The sequence below is a fragment of the Battus philenor genome, unplaced genomic scaffold (assembly GCF_028537555.1).
Source record: "Battus philenor isolate CCGP_79_NKW_IND1 unplaced genomic scaffold, ilBatPhil1.0.hap1 SCAF_14, whole genome shotgun sequence".
Lineage (NCBI taxonomy): Eukaryota > Metazoa > Arthropoda > Insecta > Lepidoptera > Papilionidae > Battus > Battus philenor.
Window position 1 is genome coordinate 4925632 of NW_027181676.1, and position 23743 is coordinate 4949374.

Sequence of the window (23743 nt, forward strand, 5' to 3'; positions counted from 1 at the left end):
TTATGCTGGTTATATTTCATGCGGTCCATTTACCATAGATGTACAAAAATGTGTTAACAAATTAATAATAAATTAAACTCCTATGATCGAAAAGGTCAGCATAAAAAAATTATATATGTGTAGTAGGAATGGTTCCGCTATTTTGATAACTAAACAAATAGTTAATGTTTACTTATAGTCCTCGATACAATGACGTCGAAACTGTTTTGGCAAATTTGAATAAGAAGCTAGAACTAGTGTTTTTGATTTAGAATTTTCGAGAATATTAACATTGTTTACAACATGCTTCTCTTGACATTTTATTATTTTTAGCCATAAGACTTCCACAGTTGGGCATGTGACTCATTCAGAGACTTCCAGCATCTTAACCTTTATTAATGTTTAACTTACAAATATATTATAATAAAACATATATTAAATCAATAGTTTTTGCGATGTGACTAAAATAATATGATTAACCCTATTCTTATATGTTTTTTATGGCCTCATTGTTGAGGACCACTTGTTCTTGCTTCCCTATCTGATTTTGGGACAAGACATTTACTTTTTTAATAATTCTTTTTACGTACCTATTCATTTCTTTATTTATTTTTTATTTTTTTCACTCTTACATATTATAGCCTTTGCGAAACGGTTGAATTTCTAAATGACGAGAAAAGTAAATAAATTAAGCATTTAAAAACAAAATAGACTGCTAAAACGAAACACCTTTTTTATTTATACAAATGTTTTGGTGTTAAATGTAAGTCAGGCGAAAATCCATTTATGTAATGGACAGTGTATTGAACTCACACAATTTCTTATTGTAACTTACATTATAACCTATTTAACTTATTTGCTTCACCCTTAGTTCATTGATCTTAATTCTGTATCGTAACTTTCTCCCCCAAGGTTCCGCCATATGATCTTCTGGCGTTGTTCTCCATTGTTGGCTACTTGTACGACGTCGTAAATCGTGCTCTTTTGGCCTCAACTTTGCCGACAATATTCTGCTTCTCCGGGTTGTCGCCCATATGGAAATACTTCCTTTGTAGTGACTAAGACCTCTGTAGTGATTTTCAGGTTACCATTTTCAGATCGACCTTGTAGATAAATGACCTACGCTGCGGTCTCTGGTCTTCACTCTAAAATCCTAAGTCTCAACGGCTATCACTTCTGGTATGACCGGATCTCTACAATAGATAGACAGAAATCATGTCAAATAGCTAGATTATATCTTAACTAACAAAACACTTTATGTATATGGAAGCAGAACAAACAAATCTTTATACATATTAATACTACCTGAACTTTATGGAATGAACTTGTATGTAATGACTGGATTTATGAATAAATAAATTCGCATGTACTTGTCAAGCAGGTTGTTCATTTATCGAAGAGCATTTCAATATATAAGCAACGGGTGTTTTAATCTGCTCACAGACAATTAACGGAACTAAACCAAAGCGGTCTTTATTTTTTTTTTCAAATCATCATTGTGTTTTAATTAGAAACATGAGAGACGGAGTTGTCTTTATTACGTTGCTAATTGCAACTGTCTGCATATCTCGGATTGAATCAGGTAAAAATTTACAATTATTAAAAAAACACAAGTAAACACTATTTTTTATTTATTTATACGAAAGTTGCTTAAAGTATACAATAATCAATTTATTTCACAATACTCATAAATCCGTTCCATAAACATTCCGCTTTATAAGGTTTTCTTAATTTTTTTCTGTGCACTTTCTCCTATAACTTCAGTAACTGATAGTTATTAATAATTTCTTAAACATGAAAATTATTATTGTGTGTAGTATTGTGTAACAAAATTGAATCTTTCACTTTATTCGAAGAAAATAAATGTTAACATGTGTAGTAAGATTTTCTTCGTTTTTCTTTTCAACTACCACTGCATTAAATTTAGAATCGATACTAGTTATTTTTGACCCTTGTAGTGAAGCATCCGTGTGTCATCACTAGCCCCTCAGGCTTTAACATATGTGAAAAATAAATGTATTCATTACACGCTTAAAATCATTTTGGTCGACTTAATATTTTTTTTTTACGTAATTTTTCGAAAATTTTAAAACGCATATGCTGGAGACCTTGACCTTTACACCTATATGTATTTTAATATTCTCAATCAATATTATATTATGTATTTGTACTGTCATGAATATGTAGTTATTTTCATAGCAAGTTTTTAAGGCATATAACTTAGGATGTCGCTGTAGATATTAAGTCAATATTTGTTATTAAAAATAAAGCAGTACGGATGCGACAGCGTATATCTATTATAGTGATTTGTTTGTTCGCTGAAATATTCAATAAAAATGTCTATACAAGAAAAAAATAAGCTGATTACTCCTTATTTTCTTCTTTAAAAATTAAATAAACCATTTACGCCCCTAGGTGTACGTATTTATAAAGATATTCAAAAAGTGGATTATTCTATATATCCAAAAATAACTCACTGTAAAACTATGTTTGAAAAGAGCAACTGTGGAGTTTCTCAAAGGCTCTTCTCAGCAAAACTGCCTTCTAAGCCGGTGGTACCTTCCTATAGGGCTGACAATATTGACATTTTGTGTTTATTGACAATTCGAAAGTGCTTGTTATAGCCTATTTTAAAGAATGTAGTGATTTAGTTTAAAATATTGTATCAAAAGTTGTTTGTTAAGACAAATTCATTGGAGAAATCTTGGTAACGACAGAAAAATGGTCTCTGATGCTACTTCAAACATCCATCGACTGTCTTGTTATTTTTAAAGAGGGCTTTGTTTGAATGGAATTATGATTTTGTATTTATTTATGATGAATTATTTAAAAAAAAACTAAAACTATTTTCAACAGTTTCGTTCATCAATAAATGTAAGTCAGATGATTCAAAGTGCATTAAAGAATCCGCACAAGCAGCTCTACCTGTCTTTGCCGCCGGGCTGCAAGAATACGGCACCGAAAAATTAGATCCTGTAACAATTCATAAAATTGACGCCAGCACTCCAGGCCTGAAGTTTGTGTTAACTGATATTGTCGTCAAGGGCTTAAAAGATTGCGTTATCAAAAAAATTAAGTAAGTACATGTCAATCGTTTTCTATTGCAGTAAAAAACATTAATGAAGATATTGCTTTAGAACTCAAGTATAGCCTTAGAAAAATTAGCCTTAGAAACATTCTCTATTAGTCAACTCAAAATATTTACAAAAGATCGAGTGCGTCACACGAACCGTAATTTCACAACAATGTCAATAATATAAAAAAGTTTTAATTGATACCATTGGATAATTTTCTTTTTCAAAAAAGTTTGTATAAATATTTGCCTATATAGAGTCACAGCGACCAAAGGATAAGTGTGACTTTTTATTGACCTTGGAACAGAATATTCGGCAGTATAGTTAAGTTATTGACATTGTAGTGACCCTGTTCCGTATTTTTGTTTATTCATAACCTTAACACGATGCATACATTTAAAAATAATATTAATATTTCGCAAATTACTTCATTTTAATAAGACAAAATTAATGCAAGGTTAAAGATCTTAATACCAAATTTTTGCCGATAATATCAATGCAGCTTTGTTATTTATACGTAAATGTGAAAACCCAAAACAAAGTTGTTCTCTACGGTCTTCATCGTGGCACTATTTTGTCACTTGAAAGAAAAGTTATTCCACTTGAAATAATATCTTTATGATCGTTTTTTTTTTTGCTAAAATACCACTACCCACTACCTACTCTTTACAGCCAAAATGTTTCTGCATTGTTGTTTGTGATTAAAAGCCTAACGATTTTAACTTCAACAGTGAACTGTCTATGTCCTTTTGTAGAAATTCGTAAAAATTTGTACTTTGTACTTTTAAAGTTGAATTATTTAGAATTATAAACCAACCGATTAATTATTAAAAAACACAATTTAAGTTAAACGAGACAACTAAAGTGTTAATTTTTTCGCGTAAATCAACATTTGCATATTTCCTTCCACGTTACATTCGCCGTCATTTTAAACAAGGCCATAAAATGTTTTTTATAAAAGATTTTTTAATAATATTCATATAAACGCGAAGCTTTAAATAGTAATTAAATGAAGATTTTAATCATTTTAAAATAAATATATATTTTTTTTAAATAAATATACATTTCATTATCTTGCTTATTCTTACAGGCGGGATAAAGGTAAATCAAAACTGTTTTTCAAGATTATGTGTAACGTAGAAATGGACGGTACATATGAAATGAAGGGACAGCTGCTGATTTTACCAATAGAGGGCAATGGACCGGTACATACAAAACTGAGTACGTATATGACATATCATAAAAATGTTACACCTGCTACAAATTAGTTGCAATGCAAATAACACATCGAATCTTCCCCAAAGCTTGATAGACTGTAATAAATATTGATATAATCTCTCCAATGTAGAGTATAACGTACGATTGACGGTAAAAAAAAATTAAATTTATTTGTATTTTCATTAATTTTAATTTATGACTACTTATTTACTGTATTAGTTGTTCAATCATAAATAAACATTGAATTTTTTTTTCTACATTTATAAATTACCTTAAAAATTACTGATTATACCCGATTATTTTATAATTTTGACATTACCTTTATGATAGTTAAAAAATGTTACAAAATAAAACTACCAATAAGATTGAAATTAAATTTTTAAGTTTATTGAAAAACTATTCATTTCTATGTTATCGCTTAAAATTATATAATTGATAGATCATCTTCCTCGCAGTTGTAGTAAAAGGAAATATTTTTTTTTTCAGGGAAATTGGAAGTAAGCGTAGAAATCGATCTTAACCAAGGTGACAATTGGGATATCCTGTCATATAAACATTCTTTCGAGCTTAAAGATAAAGCAGACGTTGTTTTTGAAAACTTATTCAACGGAAATGAAGCCTTAGGTGAGTACTTTTATAAGTCGATATATTAATAATCAATATGGGAGATTATATTGTCACTAATATTAATTTATTATAAAAGGTGACAATAAAAAATACACAAGACATCACGTCTAGAACTATCAATACGATTGCCGATATAGGCTAACATGTATTTTATTTTTATTTGAATTTATTTAAATCATCAAAAACCATGATCAAACTTTGATTTTAGATAAAATTGTTTAATGTTTACAGCGGCTGCAGCTCGAGACGTCATTGCCAACAGTGGAAATGAAATCGTGTTGGAAATCGGCCCCCCAGTTGTGAAATCTATAACAGACCTTGTACTTAAACAAATCAACAAATTTTTCCACGCTGTACCTGCACAAGAACTATCACTAGATTAAAAACATGTTGTTTGGGTTAACATAAGATTTTGGGTATTATTAAATGTATTTAAGAGTATCGCAATATAATTCTGTTCGTTATTTTAGTTTGGATTTTTTTTTGATTTCACTTTTCGTCTAAAACAGTTCATATTTTAATAACCTAGCTAGGGAAATTTGATACACAAATTTAGGAGAAAATCTGTGTCAACTTCGGCTCCTGATGGCATTCCTTACATATTGTGTCCTATATAAAAAGTGCCCGTGTGATCCTAAACATCGTAATGAAATTTACCGAAAATTATGGGCATGAAAGCAAATCAAGTATCCGTAAAAATATATTGTACTAATTCCAAAAAATCAATTTATCAAACCTTCAGTTGCTATGCACAATCGGTCAATAAAAACAGTAGCTAAAATCTTAGTCTCCCATAAACAAACGAAGTCAGAATGACACAATTGATGAATTAAAATTACTACTTCATGCCAGAAATGATTTTTCCCCGGGATTTTTGAATGTTGGCAACTCCTTACTTTACGAAGATGCTACAACAAGCAAAAGAAAACAAATATCTTTATTGAATTGAACTGCAAAATAAATTTGGTACATTAAAACATACCTTGATAATTTTTCGAGGAGTAGTAGCCTAGCGGTAGAGAATTGAGACTTGCGATCGTAAGTGCGCGGCTTCGATTCCCGGAATACAATTTTATATTATTCAAACTATACTTTATTTACATAGGATTCCCACGGCATTTAAACAATTTTCCAGAGAATGTGCAGCAGCGTCCTCTGCGTACCATAATACCAAAATACGATCGCGAACATGCTTGCCACGCGTGGCTGTTATGGTATATGCCCTATACATATCTTCGGGGGAAGCTTATGCCTTGCAGTGAGCGTCTCTGAACTGAAAAGACGACGATGATGTTTGCGCTAAAATAGTTTAACATCCTATCGTAGACAGTGACATAATATGGCTTAGCTATTACTTACAATTAAAACTTAAGGTATCCCATTAAGCCCTTCAAGCTTTATGCACCTCCAATATTGTAATAAAGGTTTTAGTCATAATAAATAAGTGTAAAAAAATATTTTATAAGATGATTACTAATTTTTTATCTACTATATAAAACAAATGATTGCAAGTTATTTTTATAAATGAGTAAAAATATTTTTTTTACAATTTTATAAGTAAATAAACAAATAACAACCTTTACCACAAATGAGTTGTAGAGTACAAGGAGGATATTATACAAAAGACGTTTTAACATGATGTTTACAAAAACTTATAGACGAGTCGTAATAGAATATACAAAATTATAATATTTAAGTAATTAAGTGTATAGCGAAAGGGTGCAATTAAACATTATCAGTCTGCCGATTAAACTTATGAACTGATAGAAATGTATATTTATATTTATATATATATATATATATATATATATATATATATATATATATATATATATATATTATATACATATGATTCAAGTCAGCGTACGAGAGTAAACAAATCAGCATCGGCCATGAAGTAAAAGTAAAAAAAATACGCGTTCTCACCTCTAACGAGTGGACTGTTCTGGATGCCCAAGAAATATTGCTGTCTCTACCAAATTCTAATGCTTTTTTGGAACGCCTATGGATTTGGTAGCTGTTCATTAACTCTTTATTTATTTACTTTAATTCAATATTAGCAAGTACTTGATGGCGTTTATAAATGCATATGGATTTAAATTTACGTTGCACCTCTTCGATTGCTCTTCATATTTAATGTATAATGAGTTCCAAAAGCGTCAAATTGCTCTATTAAAAGTATATGATGGACGGCCTGTACCCAACTGCGGACCTCCTTTGGCTCAAATGTTGAATATGTGTTCCACAGCGGGCGTATTCTTATTGAAAACTTATCAGTGTCTTGTATATCATTGGATTTGTAAACTAAAAAAAAAAATTTTTTTTTAGTTTATTAGCTCGCGGATTTCGGATCCGCGAGCCCTGAGTCCGATGAAGCTGTAAAAGCCAAAACGGCTAACAGCACCCATCCACTTTCGAATATAGCCATTGGATTTGTGGCCGACCTTTTAAAGTCTTTGCTGACTCTCATGTCAAAACCATTTATTTATTTAAACACTTATTCTATATACATTATTAATCTCTGTTATTACTAGCGATAGAACTAAAATACTCGTAACAGAAAAGACATTTCACCCAAGTTGACCACTAAAACTGAGACCATTTTTTGGTAAACGTAATAATACGATGTAACACTATTAGTTTAAAAAAACAAGATTTGTCATTATGTTCATAAACGGAATGTTCGTAATCGGAAAAATGCGTTGTCGGTAACTAAAAATAACACATCTTGCTGCAGTAAAATTATGTTTATAATAAATTCGTAATAAGTTTTATTCTTTAGATAACATAGGAGTATTATGTGAACTTTTAAAACTAAACACAAAATAAATAATAGTAACATCGAGAGCTGTGCGGTCTGCAATTTTACGTCTTGAGAAAAACTGGCGTCTAATTGGCAGTGCTAATTATAGAAAAATCTATTCATATATTGTCATAAAGTAAATTTGCCTGTCCACAATGGACCTTATAACGTGGCTCAAGGTCACTCTGAGAGCTATGCTTCAATTCACTGCGAAATTGAATCAGACATGAGATCTACAAAAGAACCAAGGTCTGAAGTTGCATGTAGGTAGGGGATATCTGTTATGCCTCCAACTGCCATTGCGGCCAAAAGGTCATGGGGGCTGAAGATATAGTCAAAGTCGCGGTAAGTCGGCAGACCCGATATTGTGGCGATCTTTGAGGGAGGCCTAAGCCTTGCAGTGAGCATCTATCGGTTGACATAATTATGATGAAAGTAAAATAAAACATGGTCGATCGTTTCACTTTTCGTAAATAACAAAACCATTAGTTATTATTTAATGGAATCAGGCGTTATTTTGCGGAAGTCCATCCTAAGTGCACCGATTAATGAGAGGACTCTGTGTTTGGCACTAATCGGTGTAACATAACTACTGAAGATGCCTCGTGGTTAAACACGTGTTGAGTGATTTAACGGTGGCAGTTGTGTGATTCGCATTGTTTGCCGCATGCGCATTTATCAGCGAGCTGGCGGGTGGTGCACTTTGTTGCACGACTACTACTGCATGTGCGGAAGTGGCTAAATGTTGGTCCTTTTCTTACCATTAGTTAATCTTATTTTTATGGTTTCGACGACAATATTGCCATTGTATTGGTACTAAAATTTTCATTGAGAAACAAAGTAAAGCAACAACTTACAGATCTATGAGAAAGCGTCCCCGTAAACATAAACGTGCTAAAACTAAATAGTATAGTATCGGGTCGGGTAAGCAAAACACATTAAAAGTTACGCACTAAAATAGAATACCAAAAAACCTTGTAATTAATAAAGATAAATAATGTGATATGTAAAACTGTAGCAATTGTAAAAATTAAGCAGTTATATAGTAAATAAATAAGGCAAAAGACTGTGATTAGGCCTCCGCCTGTGATATTTACGAAGCAAAGGTAAGGATGCGAGATGATGTAAAGTGGAAAAATCAATATGGATGAGATTGAAAGCTCGTGTGAAGTTTGTAAGAAGAAGGTTTGAGAGATCTTGAGAATATTGAAAGAAGAGTGCAAAAATAAAAAAATAGAAAATAAAAAAAGTTATTAAAGATTGTAATTTCGTGTCCCTCCCAGGAAACGGGTGAACGAGAGGCCCACGAAAAGAGACAACATAAAAAACCCATAAGCGCGCTGTCATTTTCATGCCTAACGATTAACCAAAATATTTGCCGGAGAAAAAAAAAACATACATTGTCTAAAAATGTTAAGATTTATAGTAATATATGCTCTTTATTCATATATATATTTTCAATAAATTAATATCTCGATAGCACTTTGAAATGAATTCTTTATTTTAAGCATGATTAGAAAAACATGTTTGCTATTTATAGATTATAAATGAGTTTAAATAAGGGTTTATATATCGATATATACAGAAATATACATATTGTCATGTATGTGTGTGGTTAAGTAATTTTATAACAAAACTTCTTTGTCTATTTTTGTGTGTATATACACAACACATATAATTCATCTTCTAACCAAGACAAAAAAAATTATGTCAACACACATAATTTTTTTAATCACATATAATTTAAATCAATTATGGTTCCCTTTTTTCTTAGTCTTTTGCGGAGATTCTTGTGTTACAAAATCGTTAATAAAATATATATTTTGTAATTATTCCATAATAGAATTTAATTACCGGATAAAGTCGGCGAACAACTAGTAATAAAAATGTAGGTTTTTTTGTCCGCCAGCAGGTATCCTCTAAATTTTTCTTTCATTTTTTGTTATATTTTTTATTTCGTCATAACGAGAATTCATTACACTAAAACAAGTTTTCAACCGTGTCATATATAAATAAAGTATACATATCAATAGTCCGAAAGCTATAAAAGCTTATAATTTGGTGTATCTGTTTTATTCCCCGCGAGTTTTAGTCACTGTTAAATTTGTTAAATATAAAATGGAAGGAAATATTGTATTGTTATTTGCAGTTATATTGTGTGTAGCAAATTCAAGTACAGGTAAATTATTTTAGTTTTTATTTATTATACATTTAATTCTTTAAAACTTAAAACTTTCTTTTTTAACTGCCGACATTTAGCTGCCGAGCCTTGACCACATCGGCTATACATCACGGTTATTAAACCCGCTAGGTCTACCGAGGAACATCAAGAAAATATCTATTCAGTTTATTTAAAACTACAATCATTTAATTTCAGTTAGGATAGAGTAAAATCTAGGCCTTTATCACTAAGTCCAGAGTGAATAGTTTTCTTCTAGACAAGCATGTAGCATCGCAGACCTCGTCATCGCTAAGAATCAGGCGAGACAGAGGTCAATGCTCTGTTTATAACAATAAAAAAACTGTTGCAAATTGTCTATACAATATCGCTGTTCCGTGCCTGCATAAACCATATTTATCAATTTTCTTTCTTTTCCCCCTCACCATTCTATTTATGTCGGACATAAATAGAATGGTGAGGAGAAAAGAAAAAACTCTAGTATCTACATACTAGAGTTCAAGTAAAAACTAAAAGACACTGCTCCTAAAGAAATCTTGTAGTTAAATTTTCCACAGTTCTGACTTTCACTTTGTGTGACAGTCTGTATTCCGGTTGTTGTACATGTTGTTAGCCTTGTGAGGCTCTTACAACTTCGTGGAACTAGTAAAAAATGTTTCCGCCTACTGCTTCATACTATTCGCCGTCTCACGGCGCTTCGGTGCGCTGCGAGAGACTTGCTGAGTTGCTGCGTCGATGTTCTTCTTGATATCTTCGTTCTTCTTGCAACTACCTCCTGGTAGTTGCTATTCGGTGCGCCCTCTTCTTCGGGCGTGTCTTGTCACCTTGTGCGTGACTTTATTGGTGGTGGCTTGCTTTTTTTGGGGGGCGTCTTTTGATGCCTTTCGGGGTTGGTGCATCCTCGTTCGGCTCTGCGTGGCGTGGCCTACGTTTTGTTGTTGAAGAGGCCTTGTCTGGCTCGTAGTCGGCCGCTAGGGCCACCAGACGGTTCGGGTGATGTACGGCATCTTGGAAGTAATTCCTTCACGCCTCACCGAAAAATTCTTGCATGGTTGGGAGGTTCAAGTCGCTATGGATATCGACGTCCCTCTGGTAGGGCCTTGCTCCGGTTGCTTTCCGGGCAAAGCGATTCTGTATTGTTTGCAGGCATTTCAATTTCGACTCACTGACGTGAGCGAAGGCTACGCTCGCGTAGGACATTATTGGTCGTACGCAAGCCTTCTAGAGATGGATTTTGTGCCTTTGCGCTAGCTTGCTGGAGGCACAGAGTAGAGGGTGGAGTTTACCCAATACGAATGCGGCCTTGTTCCTTACGTTTTTGATGTGAGGTGTGAAGTGTAGATGGGAGTCCAGGGTGACTCCAAAGTATTTGACCGAATTTTTCCATGGGATTGGACGGTCGAAAAGGGTGACATTCCCGAGCTTCCTGTTCTTGGGTATCGGTTTGAGGCGGGGCTTCTGTTTTCTTTCGAAGCTCCGGCCGAAGAGAATGGCTTCGCTCTTGTCCGGGTTGATGTCTATCCTCCATTTCCGGAACCATTCACCTAGGCGGTTGGCCGCGGTTTGGAGTCTGATCGTAATTCGGCCCTGTTCGTAATTCGGCCCTGATTTGTGTGACAATAGATTCCTTTTCGAAACACACCTTCTTCCATTCCACAATTCGCTACACATCCAAAGCGATAGTTTAAATGCTGTTGTTAACAAATTATCGGAGTCATTATAATAATTTGATATGGTATATGTATATATTCTAGTATTCAAGAAGGTGTTTCAATGCCTTATATCATTTTATTATTTGTTAATTTTATATTTAAATGTAGATATTATTTGGATTATTTTATTTTACTTTATCATAATTATTATCTGTTATTTATTCTACCCAATTTTTCTAATCTATCTGTCTATATCCAAAAACGTTCTAATTAAATTACCCTTCATATTTAAAATATTAAGCGTAAACTAAAAAATAATAAAACAACAATATTGTATAAATTAAAATATATTTATAAGTGCGCCTTTACCCTCTTAAATATTGGAATATTAACATATTACCATTTTTAAATTCATTTTACAGTTTACAATATATTAAAAAGCTTGTATTCTTTTTAAGGCTTAATTTTAAATGTACAATCTAAAAAATAAACCTTCATTAACCCTACCAATTAAAACTACATTTATATTTATGTGTCTCTGTTTCAGTGCCGTTTATAAATAAATGTAAAGTAGACGACTCTACATGTCTAGTGAAATCAACCCAGCTAGCGATTCCACCATTTGCTGCTGGTATTTCTGAACTGGGCTTAAATTCGCTCGATCCCTTGGTGATAAAGAGAATCGATGCTAGTAGTGGTAGTTTAAAGTTAATCTTAAACGATGTTGTCATTAAAGGATTGAAGGATTGTGTCCCTAAAAAAATAGAGTAAGTCTCATTTGAATAAACTGTTTTAATTTATTTATAATAATATTACATATTATAATATTAATGGAATTAAGATTCTGAACACGCAAACAAATCACGTTTTCTATAAAGGACCGAAATCTATGAACATTATTTCTATACAAATATTTTTTTTAATAAAAATTCATACTATTCTTAAAGGAATATTTCAAATGATTAAATATTTCATGCATTAAATGTAGGTTCCGGGACATCAAGAGTCCGATTCCGGGAAAGATGTATATAAAACTCGCCTGTAGGACTACACTTGACGGTCAATATGACATGAAAGGCCAGTTGATCGTGCCAATAGAAGGAAAGGGCAAAGTTAGTGTTTCTATATGTAAGTATTAATAGATAATAAATATTTTTTATGTCGGTAAATATTTGTTGGAATTTATTGGTTTGATTTATTTAATCTACAAACTCAATCATTAAAATTTACGCACTTAATATTGTTATTAATTATAACGAGGCCGTTGAATTCGCTGCCGAAAACGTGTGCATCATATCATTCGACTCATTAGTAACGAGCGCACATAATCTTTAAATTTAATTTAACAAAACGTTAAATCCGTTATAGTAGTAGATGTATTAATTTCCATATATTAGTGCGAAAATAAATTCCAATTACTAGTTTCAATTTTCTTGTATTTTTGTTTCAGCCGAAGTGGTTGCAAAAGTTGAATGCGAATTGTCTGAAAAAACTGGTAAAGATGATAAGTTATATCTTAATATAAAATCATGCAGCAGTAAATACGATTTCAAGCCAAACTCTAGAGTTCACTTCGATAATTTGTTCCCTGACAACAAAGCTTTGGGTATGTAGACTTCGAGGTGTAAAGCCAAGACTAAATTTACGTAATGGATATCTAAAATAATATATTATTTTAGCGGTTTTAACACAATAATTTAAAAGTAACTTTTTTCCCAAAATACAGCGTCGACCAAGTAATATAATGCAATCCATCTTATCATTAAAGGAGAGATAACATATATAGGATAATATAAATAATAACAAAAACAATAATTACCACATAGCATCATATTTTTACTAACAAATAGCAATATTTATCGCAAAGGTAAGCATCTGTTATCTTACACCTTACTCTTAAATTTTCAGCGCAAACTACTAGCGAAGTGATTGAAACTAATTCGGATGCTATAGTACTGGAGCTCGGTCCGCCAATATTGGAGACTACCCTGAACTTAATGATTAAAAATGTTAAGAAATTCTTCGACAAAGTTCCCGTTGAAGATTTAATACTTTAATGACATCAAGATAAATACAAAGGACTATATATAGGAAATAACAATGCTTAAGGATTTAAGTTTCGGAATTTTTTTGGGTGAATAATTTTCGCTTGTATAACAATATGTTAATATATTTATAAGGGTGTGTTTTTTTAAATAAATAATGTCATTAATGTCACTTTCATAAAGTTTTTAAATACCATAATATATGCATAGTATGACTGACAATTTACACTGGATAAATGTAAAGTAAATCAAAATCAATGAAACCTAACTCTTCGTGGTTTACTGACTGGTTAGAGGTATTTTAAACATAGCTAAACGTGACCTGAGGGTTAGCCTTATCTATGAATACAGAGTCTTTTAGCCTTTAAATTTTTGTCGATTGGGAAAAATATTTATGGCACATACCAAAGTAAACTAATAATTATATTATATTATATAACAATTATATTATATAATATTTGAATATATTTTTTTGTTAAAATATTATTTGTAATCAAAGAAGATAAATTAACAGACCAATTAATGCAATGACAACCTTTCTGCCAGCGTCCGAATTTTAACGTATTTAGTTATATTTCATTTAACGCAGTACTTATATTTAATTCGAAATAAACGTAATACAACAGAGCACTGAGACTATAGAATATGAAATTAAAAAATATACAACGTAAAGGGCGAGGCTGCTCAATTTGTCACCGCGGCTGCAGATCGGCGGTAATTTATACCGGGTGGGTACGGCGTGCCGCGTTATGCGAAACGGTCACCCTCCATCCCTTAGTGGTAAGAGTAAAAGAGAATGTTATGAAAGCGTAAGAGAACAGTAAGAATGTTAGTTTATACTGGGTGAAAGCAGATGCGGGGACGGAGTGGAACCAGAGGGCGGATCAACTGGCCAAGGCCGCGGCCCTGTAGAGTAAAAGACGTCCGGAATACGAGGAATGCCCCATCTCATTCGTCAAGCGACAGCTTATGCTGGGAACGCTTGACGAATGGAATAGGAGGTATAAGGAAGGCACGACGGTGTTGACAACGCAGAAGTTTTTCCCGGACGCCATCTCTGCCTACCACGTGCTCCGCAGTGTCGAGGTGGACGCGGTCCTGGTCCAGCTCTTCAGGGGGATGGGGGTTTTCTGAGTACCTTCACAGGTTCAAGCTCAAGGAGGACCCCTCGTGCTTCTGTGAACTGGGCGTGGACCAGACCGTGGACCACCTCGTAGCCTACTGTCCCGCTTTCGGAGGACTCCGTGTGGACTCTGAATGCCGGTTAGGCACAATAATTAATGAGACCACGTCCATCTCCATTTTGAAGATAAGGAAGTATCCCGCTCGAATTCGAGTGCCGGTCTGGCGTAAAAATCAGGAAGGAAACCATAGCCTCCCTGATATGCTACGAAAAAAACTAAAAAAGAGTTCATTCACCTCTGTAAAAAACTATAGGGAAAGCAATAGATAAAAATAAAGACTAAAAAAGTAAAAAATTGTAAACAAATACCACAAAGATAAAATAAAAGCAAAATAAAGTAATGTGATATAGAATAATAATAGAATATAAGTAAAAAATGTGATATAGAATATAAGAAAATGTAAAAGTAATGAGGAATAAATAAAAGGCGATACAGAGAGAAAGAGAAAGATAGTGGAATTGTGGAAAGAAAGAAATGAACGACAGATAATATGAAGTATGAAAGAAGAGAAAGAAAATAAAAAAACGTATGTGAAAAAATAAAATAAATGTAAACAAAAAGTCCCTATCCCACACCAGATATGGGATACGAGAGGCTCCCAATAATGGGAGCCATTAAAAAAAAAAGGTTAGGAAGGAAGAGAGCCCTTCCTCAGCTTCTGTCGGGTTGTAGTTAATAGTGCAATAAATAGAAACAAAAATTAACAGGTAAGCACATAATGTGAAACGTAAATTTAAATAGAAATGAAAAAAAATAAAAACTATAGTAGGAATAAATTAAATGTAAATAAACGAATTGTTATGTTAAAGCTGTGATAAATACGACTATAAGAAAGTAAATATACAAAATCTGTGAAAAATTGTAAATAGTAGTAGACTGCAAACCGCAGTGATTGAGGACGGATGAGTGGAAAGGGATGGAAGAGAAAGACAGATGGAACTGTAGAGTGAAAGAACGGAGAGAGAGATAATAAGAAGTATGGAGGAAGAGAATAAAAATAAAAACACATGTGAAAAAATTAATAAACTTATAAGTCCCTGGCCCATAAATTAGTTAGGGGTACGAGAGACCCCCAATAGCGGGGCCCCTATAAAGAAATTCCCACTAGGCCCACTTTCATACTTCTTAAGCAGTGCCGTGAGGCTATCCAAACAAACATAGATAAATACTTTAAAGCACTTTTGTTTTTCTATGCAAGCCTTAAGATTTTGATTATCACTAAAATTATAATCTTTTTTTCGCGGTGTCATTGTTCCTTATACAAAAGTGATATAATGCTTCTTTTTCTCTTTGGCACTAATAACTAAAACAACCGAAAATACTAACAGAATCAGAAAGGTCGAAGACATCCTGTGTCATATGTCAAATCAGTCACCTTGGAGGAGGTACATCCTTGACGATGGATTGGCTCAATCTTTACTGTTCGAGTAATCAGTACAGAGCTTAAGGCTTTTTTTTTTGTTTTAACCTAGTATCTTAGGTAAGTGAGTTTGGTTTCCCGGAACCACATTGTCCTCCAATCTGTCACATCCATATTGAAAAAAAAACCTTGATAGAACAATGCATTCTAATTTCTTTCACTTTCTTTAATTTCTTACTTTTTATTTTTTTGACTATTTTATTGAAGTTGTTTATCCAATACTTGTTTTAAGTAAATTTCTTAGTAAAAATACAATATCACTAATTGCAACTGTTAATTACTTTTTGATATATTAAGAGAACAGATATACATTATGAAAGTCGTTGACTTAAAGTTTGTAGAGAACGTTTATTTCTAATTTTGTAGTACCTTCGCAAATGCGATCTCAACAGAGCCGAATTACAAGGTTCACGATTCTGCCTCCCTTTGAGCAATGTGCGCCGCCCGTCACATCTCAGTAAAGTGGGTCAAATTTCACAAAGTCACGGTGATTAACGTAAGCTATAGTGGAAAACCCGTATCTTAATTAGCGATCAAATTAGGAGGAATCGTTTCCTTGATTTTTGAACTAACACCTTCTCAGCTGTGTTTGTTCGGAAACGTGGTCATTATGACAGCTTTATTGCACACACAGTCGGGCTAATCTCGCTTTACCCACAGATTGCTTGATCACTCGCTCGTTTTAGCACAAATTAACTGTCTGATGAGATCAAATCCTTTTTAAGTTTTATTTTTAGATATCTTAAGAAATCTTAAGGTTTTCTTTGGTTTATTAAATCTTCACGAGGCGTATTTTTCACGATTAATCGATTCTTTTTGGATTACAGTGGTTAAATAATTTCGCACTGTAAAAAGGTACCATTTTAATTTTTGGGCTTCTTTATGAACACATCACGTCGGGATTATCAATTGTCGTCAACAGGAGTTGAGGATATTGTCACCAACGCTAGTCCTAGTCCTTGACAGTTCTGTCGGACCTTCAAATCAGATATAACACGCAGCAATTAAGTCGAAACAACAAACAAGTTACTAAAATTGATCTTGTGTAATGCATTAATTTAGGTTTACTTAATAATAGTTCTTTTATGAAAATACAAATGAACTTTTTGTCTTAATGACAATATATAACACTTTTTTGTTAACACTAATATTGGTTTTTCTTTGATAGTAACCAAAAATTAAAAAAGTTAAAAAGTATAATTTTTAGATAAATTTGTTTTGAAACGTATGTATGTACCCACAAATGCCAGTGTATATATAAATATATGTATATGTATGTATGTAGGTATGTATAGGTGCTCGAAACGCTACTTTTATTTCTCATAAATGCAGTTCTCTGACCATTAGTGAATATTTAAACCTCTTTCGTGACATTTTGCGAAGTATTTAATTAAAAAAACATGTCATTAAAATAACAGTTTAAAATATAATTATATCAACTGTTAACTTTCGGACAAAGTTAGGAACAGAAGCAAGAGATGAAATTATACTTTTTAGCTCTATTATTAACGTTTGTTTTGTTAGAAGGTCAGCTAATCGTATCTACTTACTGGCTTTTATTTTGTCATTATAAATAATGGATTATACTGAAACAAGTTTATAGCCTTGTTTATAAAACAATCTGTGTATAAAAGCTTGAAATCTGATGAAAAATATTTATTCGGCGCTAGTTTTAGTTACTGTGCAATAAAAATGAAAGAATATTTAGTTTTGTTCTTTGCAGTTATATTGTGTGTGACAGATGCAAGTAAAGGTTAAGTATTTTAGTATTATATCAACCATACTACGATTACTAATTTTGTTATCAAATTTTTGTTTTCAATAATTTTGTAATTATGATTTAGTGTGAAGACATTAAGTACATATAAATACAATTTACAATAACGTGCAATTTTTTCCACTTACGTACCGTATACTTATATGTATATATTTACTTACATATATACTTACATATAGATACATCTCTATTAATTATTATTAATTAACATTTCATTAATGTACATGTGTCGATTTCAGTGCCATTTATAAATAAGTGTAAAGTGGAAGATTCTCAATGTCTAGTGAAATCAACTCAGTCAGCGATTCCTACATTTTCTGCTGGTATTCCTGAACTGGGCATAAGTCCACTCGAACCCTTGCTCGTAAAGAGCATCGACGCCAGTACTGGTAATCTGAAGTTCATCTTAAACGATGTCGTCATCAAAGGTTTAAAGGAATGTGTCGCTATGAAAGTAGAGTAAGTTGCTTTAAAATATTTTTTTAAAACATTTTAATCATATATAAATTTATTTTAATACTAACATTTAAGAGTTCTTAACATTTTTATTAAAAGAATTAAATATAGTAGCAGCCAATGCCTTTTTAAAAATACAACAATTCCATATATTTTGTTTATATTCAATTGAGGACTGAAAATCGTTTACATGAAAAAGGTTTATTTCCTTTAAAAAAAAATTGTACATTTGACTGTAATATGTAGTTTTCAATATGTTTATCATACATACGATACCGTTACTTTAGAATTTTTTAAATTAAAATCAGAATGTAATGTGTGTTTAAATTAAATAAAATGAGAATTATTTTCCTTGGCAATCATCTTTTGATGTTGACCTGACACTGCCTATAGAATTATGTAGAGACCAGAACAGTTGAAAATCTGAAGGTGCAAAGTCAGGGTTAAATGACGGATACATTATCACCTCCTAGCCAAACTCACTTAATTTTACTTTGGCTGAGGTTGTGTGTGCAGTTTAGCGTTATCACGATGAATGACCATACCCCTTTTATTGATTAATTCTGGTCGTTTTCTCAAAACATATTGCTTTAATCTCACTAGTTATTGTCAGATATTTAAATGAATAATCTGCTGTGCGGTAAAAATTTACAATAAATAATGCCCTTCCAATCCTATCATTCACATACCATCACCTTTATGTGAGTTAATCTGGATTTTGCCACAGTCTATGAAGCCTGGTCTATTTTTCGACCACGACCATTTTTACACATTCATATTGATACGTAATTCACTTTTCATCGCCAGTTATCTATCTCTTCATAAACAGTTTAGGATCAATACGTCTTCTTTGATTACGATGTAAGGATTGAAAAGTTGGACTTGATCTACTTTTTCATAATTAGCGTCCATATTGCCAGTTATTCAGCGACCAGAGTGATGCGCATATTTGACATAATAATAAAACGCTTAAATCAACTTTGTGCTACTTTTACTGTAACTGTTCTATAAACTGCGTTCGCTAATTTTGTCCATTTTTTTAACTTTAAAAAATCTGCGAAGAACTTAATATTACCACATTTTGACAGAAAGAAAAGTAAATAAAAGATAACTCTAAACAAATTTTTACTAACTTGTTACTTGTTTTAACGTTATTAAAGACATTTTGTTACGTTTATACATACTACATCCTTAGAGATTTTTCTCTAACATTCATTTTAAATTACAACTCGTTCCGAGCTCATGTTGTGGTTTTATAATAGAATGCTGTGAGCTATCTAATAAAAGTAAAAAAAAAATCATTTGAAATTATATTAAAAATTCGTATATTAATTACAGGTTCCAGGATATTAAGAGTACTCCGGGAAAGATATATATAAAACTCGCCTGTAATACTACACTCGACGCCCAGTATGACATGAAAGGCCAGTTGATCGTACCTATCGAAGGAAAAGGCAAAACGAGCGCTTCTTTATGTTTGTATTAAAGTATACTAAATATTTCTTAAAAGCAGTAAACAGTCATAGAAGATATTTAAATATTTATACGTTCGATTCATTATGTCAAAAACTCAATCATAAATTACGCACACAATTTTAAATGCGCATGTATCATATTCACGACTGTTGCATATTGTTTACATCACTTATTATTACTACATTATTCGAGTTAATTAAATCACATTAAGAGCGCGTTAAATCGTTTGATTTTTATTTGTCGAAGTGACCTTAAATGGTCTGTGCTAAACGATATTTATATTTGATCTTGTTATAAATGAACTAAGTTCTGAATGCAAATGTGTGTATACATGTTATCAATATAAAAATTTCTATAGTCTTGTATTTTGGTTACAGCTGAAATTACTTCAAAAGTTGAATGCGAATTGTCCGATAAAACTGGCAAAGATGGGAAGTTGCATATAAAAGTTAAATCCTGCACAAGTAAATACGATTTCAAGCCAAACTCTAAAGTTCACTTTGATAATTTATTCCCTGATAACGAGGTTTTAGGTATGTATATATTGACACAAAGAGCAATTGTTAAATTTACGTTAAGCTTAAAGCACCTTAAATTGTTTACACTATGGATTGGCGTTCGCTAAGAAGTGTAATATGGGGTTATTATTTTGTCACTTACATTTCTGTAACAAATTATGTCACTGAACTAAATTATTTCATTTTATCTCAGATTGAGGTTCGCTGGTAAGTTGTGCGACAATTGAAAGCTACACGCAGCATCTTATTTATAGTCATCTCTTTAACTATTTGAATATAAACTAAAATGTTATTTTACACTTTACTCTTTAATTTCCAGCGCAAAGTACTAAGGCAGTGATCGAAACTAATTCAGACGTTATAGTGTCGGAGTTAGGTCCGCCTATATTAAAAAGTATCTTGGACAATATAGTTAAAAACATCAAGATATTTCTGGAGAAAGTACCCTATGAAGATTTATTTCTATGAATAAGAACAACCATATTTCAAGAAGCTTTGAAAACATGGAGAGAAAATAACATTGGTTACAAACATAAATAATTTGTTAAACATATTATTTGATTAATAAACAATGATATTAAAGTTTCTTTAAATTTCCTATTCCTTATATGTAAATAGGGATGTGACATTTTTAAATTTAAGTTAACTTATACTAAGGTAAAATCTTTTAATACATTTTTAATTGTTTTTTACTGGGTTATTTTTTAAATACAGGTTTATTTTTTTATAAGAGAATCAAAAAGCCAATATAACATATATTTTTAAAGAAAGACTGGAAAATTCTGTATCACGTCAATCTGATATTCAAAAAATGTACACGACGATAATATAATAAATTAATTTACACGAAAAACTTTGTGTACTGCTTTGCGGGATAACCACTCTTTCCTTAAATAAGTTTAAAAATAAAAACCAAGCTTTTGATATTGTCCTATTTTGTTCTTTCTATTATTTTATATCGATGTTTACAGGGTACAGGGAAGGATTAGTCTATACTGCACACCAATGTTAACTGGTTAAATAAATCCGCGGTGTGCGATCGTTTAAAATAGGATCCTAAAATTTAAATAAATAAAGAATAAAGACAATCCAACTGCATCAATATGTCTATCATCATCTTTAAGGTTAAAGAATGTTTCGTGTGTCTGGGTGTACACATTACAGTGTAATATAGTCTCACAACACATCTAAGACCCTCCATTTTTAAGACTTAAATTTAAAATTAAAAGTATATTATTAAATGAATCTTAGGATAGCATTCAAGAATTTGACTTGACCGAAATGTGTGGAAATTAGTTGACTAGTTTAAATGGTTGATATTATAATGTAAATGTGAAAATTTTTAAAATTTTATTTAAAGTAATCAATAATTGAGTTTTCGGCTCTTCTCAGCAGATCATTCCAAGCTGGTGGTAGTGTACTACTCATAATTTTAAAATAATTGATGGTTCAAAATCGCGTGTGAATGCCCACTTGAATAAAGAAATTTTTGATTTGAATATGAATTTATTATGTAAAATTATATATTTTACAATTTTCACTTCTAACAATTTTCACCATAAAACTGTAAAAGAAACGTAAAATCCAAAATACAGGGAACGACATACACATTTCTATATCTGATATTCATAACATGTCCTATAAATTGTTATCGCCACATCAAACTGTCGTCAAGAGCTAAACGCTCGGCGTTGGTATTAAACCGTAAAGGAACAATTATTTTGAATCTTCACACAGCGAAGTAGGAGAATAAAAATGTCAACACTGTTCTGAATATTTATAACATATGGTCGGCATAAACGTTTTCTATTCGAAAACTTTAAAAAAAACTATGAGGGCTCACGTGATTTTATTAATGTCGCAAGATATGAACGCAAACGAAGAAAGACTTAAAAATATTAGCCGCCTTGTCAGACTGTGCTGTTTAAAGTAATTGGCGTTTTACATTTCAATGAAAAAAAAAACAAATAAAACGTATTTCAGATAGATCATCCTATTTAATGTCTGAATGAAAAAATAACGACAACTCTAAAAAGTAAGTTCTCTTTCGTATACTTCAAGGTTGTTGTGATAATGTGATTTTTAGTTTCATTGTAATGCATTATGATATTTTTTGTTTGATTCTACAAAACGCTCGTTTCTATTGTTTAAACTGAGGTTAAATACGATATTGAGAACCAGTGACATGTGTTTTAATTTGTACTGTTGTTTGTAATGAAAAAAGTAGATATTGCTTTTATTCTTTTCAATTATAATTCTTTTTGGAAATATTAAAACTATGGGACCGTTTCGAGTTTGCTTAGCAACACATTTCTCGATTAGTTTACGTTAATATTATACTAAGGAATATAAGACTTAAAGAGCCCAAAATGGCACAAATTATTAAAAAAATATACCACTGGAAAACCATAAGTAGAACTTAGGTTACGCCATTGTTACATCAGCCTAGTACACTGGGTTGGTGTGATCTATCTATCTCTTTCTTCAGTCGCCTATTCATTTCTGAATATATCAAACTGGTCAAAATTCTATTTTCAAATAAAACAATTGTTTTCACCTGTATCTTTGTGGTCTATTTTACCATATCACATAACCTATAAGTATATAATTTGATTGTATCGTTATTTATAGGTTATATCTTTATAATACGACGATATGTCTGTTTAGCAAGCAGAACAGCGGATAGCAACCACAATTTACATTTTTATTTATAGATAACCGTTAAATCACTGTACTGTATATAAATATATACATGGTCCAAATTTAATTTTTAGTGAATTTATTTATTTTCTTTAAAATCGTTGTTATTTTTTTAAAAAACAATTTCAGTTAATTTTGCCTCTTTTACGATTTAAACCTGTAATTATTTTTACTGGTTTAAATCGTAAAAGAAATATGAGAAAATTTCTCTTTAATTATGTTCATTCTTCAACGTTTATTATTAATTTAAATAACAACGTTTATTAGGTTTAACATCTACTATACAAAAACATGACATTAATTATAAAAGCGCTTGATTTTATTCCGAGGAACTTCTATCAACTTTCATTTAATCAGACGAGTATATTACGGTCTATAATAAGACCATTCAAGTAGCGATTCACTAGAAATCTTTTTGTACTCTAAACTAAAATACTTAGACTAAATACAAAAGACTACGAAATTTTAGAAAGTTGATACTATTTTAATAACAGGACAAAATGCTAAAAATATTTAACAAGCGATTTATACGTTACGAAAATAAGATGTGTTTGAATTAACTATTATAAACAATGTAAAGGATTATTCATCTGAAAATTAAATTTAATAATAATTGGTAAGATCACTACTGTGCC

General features: G+C 31.7%; 3 protein-coding genes across 3 annotated transcripts; all 3 read left to right on the forward strand.

The window, feature by feature from the left end:
• Positions 1-1403: 1403 nt before the first annotated feature.
• LOC137918463 (protein takeout-like) lies at positions 1404-5367 on the forward strand. Its single transcript, XM_068761276.1, has 5 exons — positions 1404-1561; positions 2836-3055; positions 4144-4274; positions 4758-4895; positions 5130-5367. Exons 1-5 carry the CDS (start codon positions 1495-1497, stop codon positions 5279-5281), a joined length of 708 nt encoding a protein of 235 aa, XP_068617377.1. The 5' UTR covers positions 1404-1494; the 3' UTR covers positions 5282-5367.
• Positions 5368-9759: 4392 nt separating this feature from the next.
• On the forward strand, positions 9760-13906 carry LOC137918458 (protein takeout-like). The gene is made up of 5 exons (XM_068761271.1): positions 9760-9880; positions 12080-12299; positions 12521-12660; positions 12983-13138; positions 13441-13906. The coding sequence occupies exons 1-5, from the start codon at positions 9820-9822 to the stop codon at positions 13587-13589; spliced, it is 726 nt and encodes a 241-aa protein (XP_068617372.1). The 5' UTR covers positions 9760-9819; the 3' UTR covers positions 13590-13906.
• A 3946-nt stretch (positions 13907-17852) lies between these two features.
• On the forward strand, positions 17853-20928 carry LOC137918461 (circadian clock-controlled protein daywake-like). Its single transcript, XM_068761274.1, has 5 exons — positions 17853-17934; positions 18198-18417; positions 19753-19889; positions 20268-20423; positions 20728-20928. Exons 1-5 carry the CDS (start codon positions 17874-17876, stop codon positions 20874-20876), a joined length of 723 nt encoding a protein of 240 aa, XP_068617375.1. The 5' UTR covers positions 17853-17873; the 3' UTR covers positions 20877-20928.
• Positions 20929-23743: the final 2815 nt, after the last annotated feature.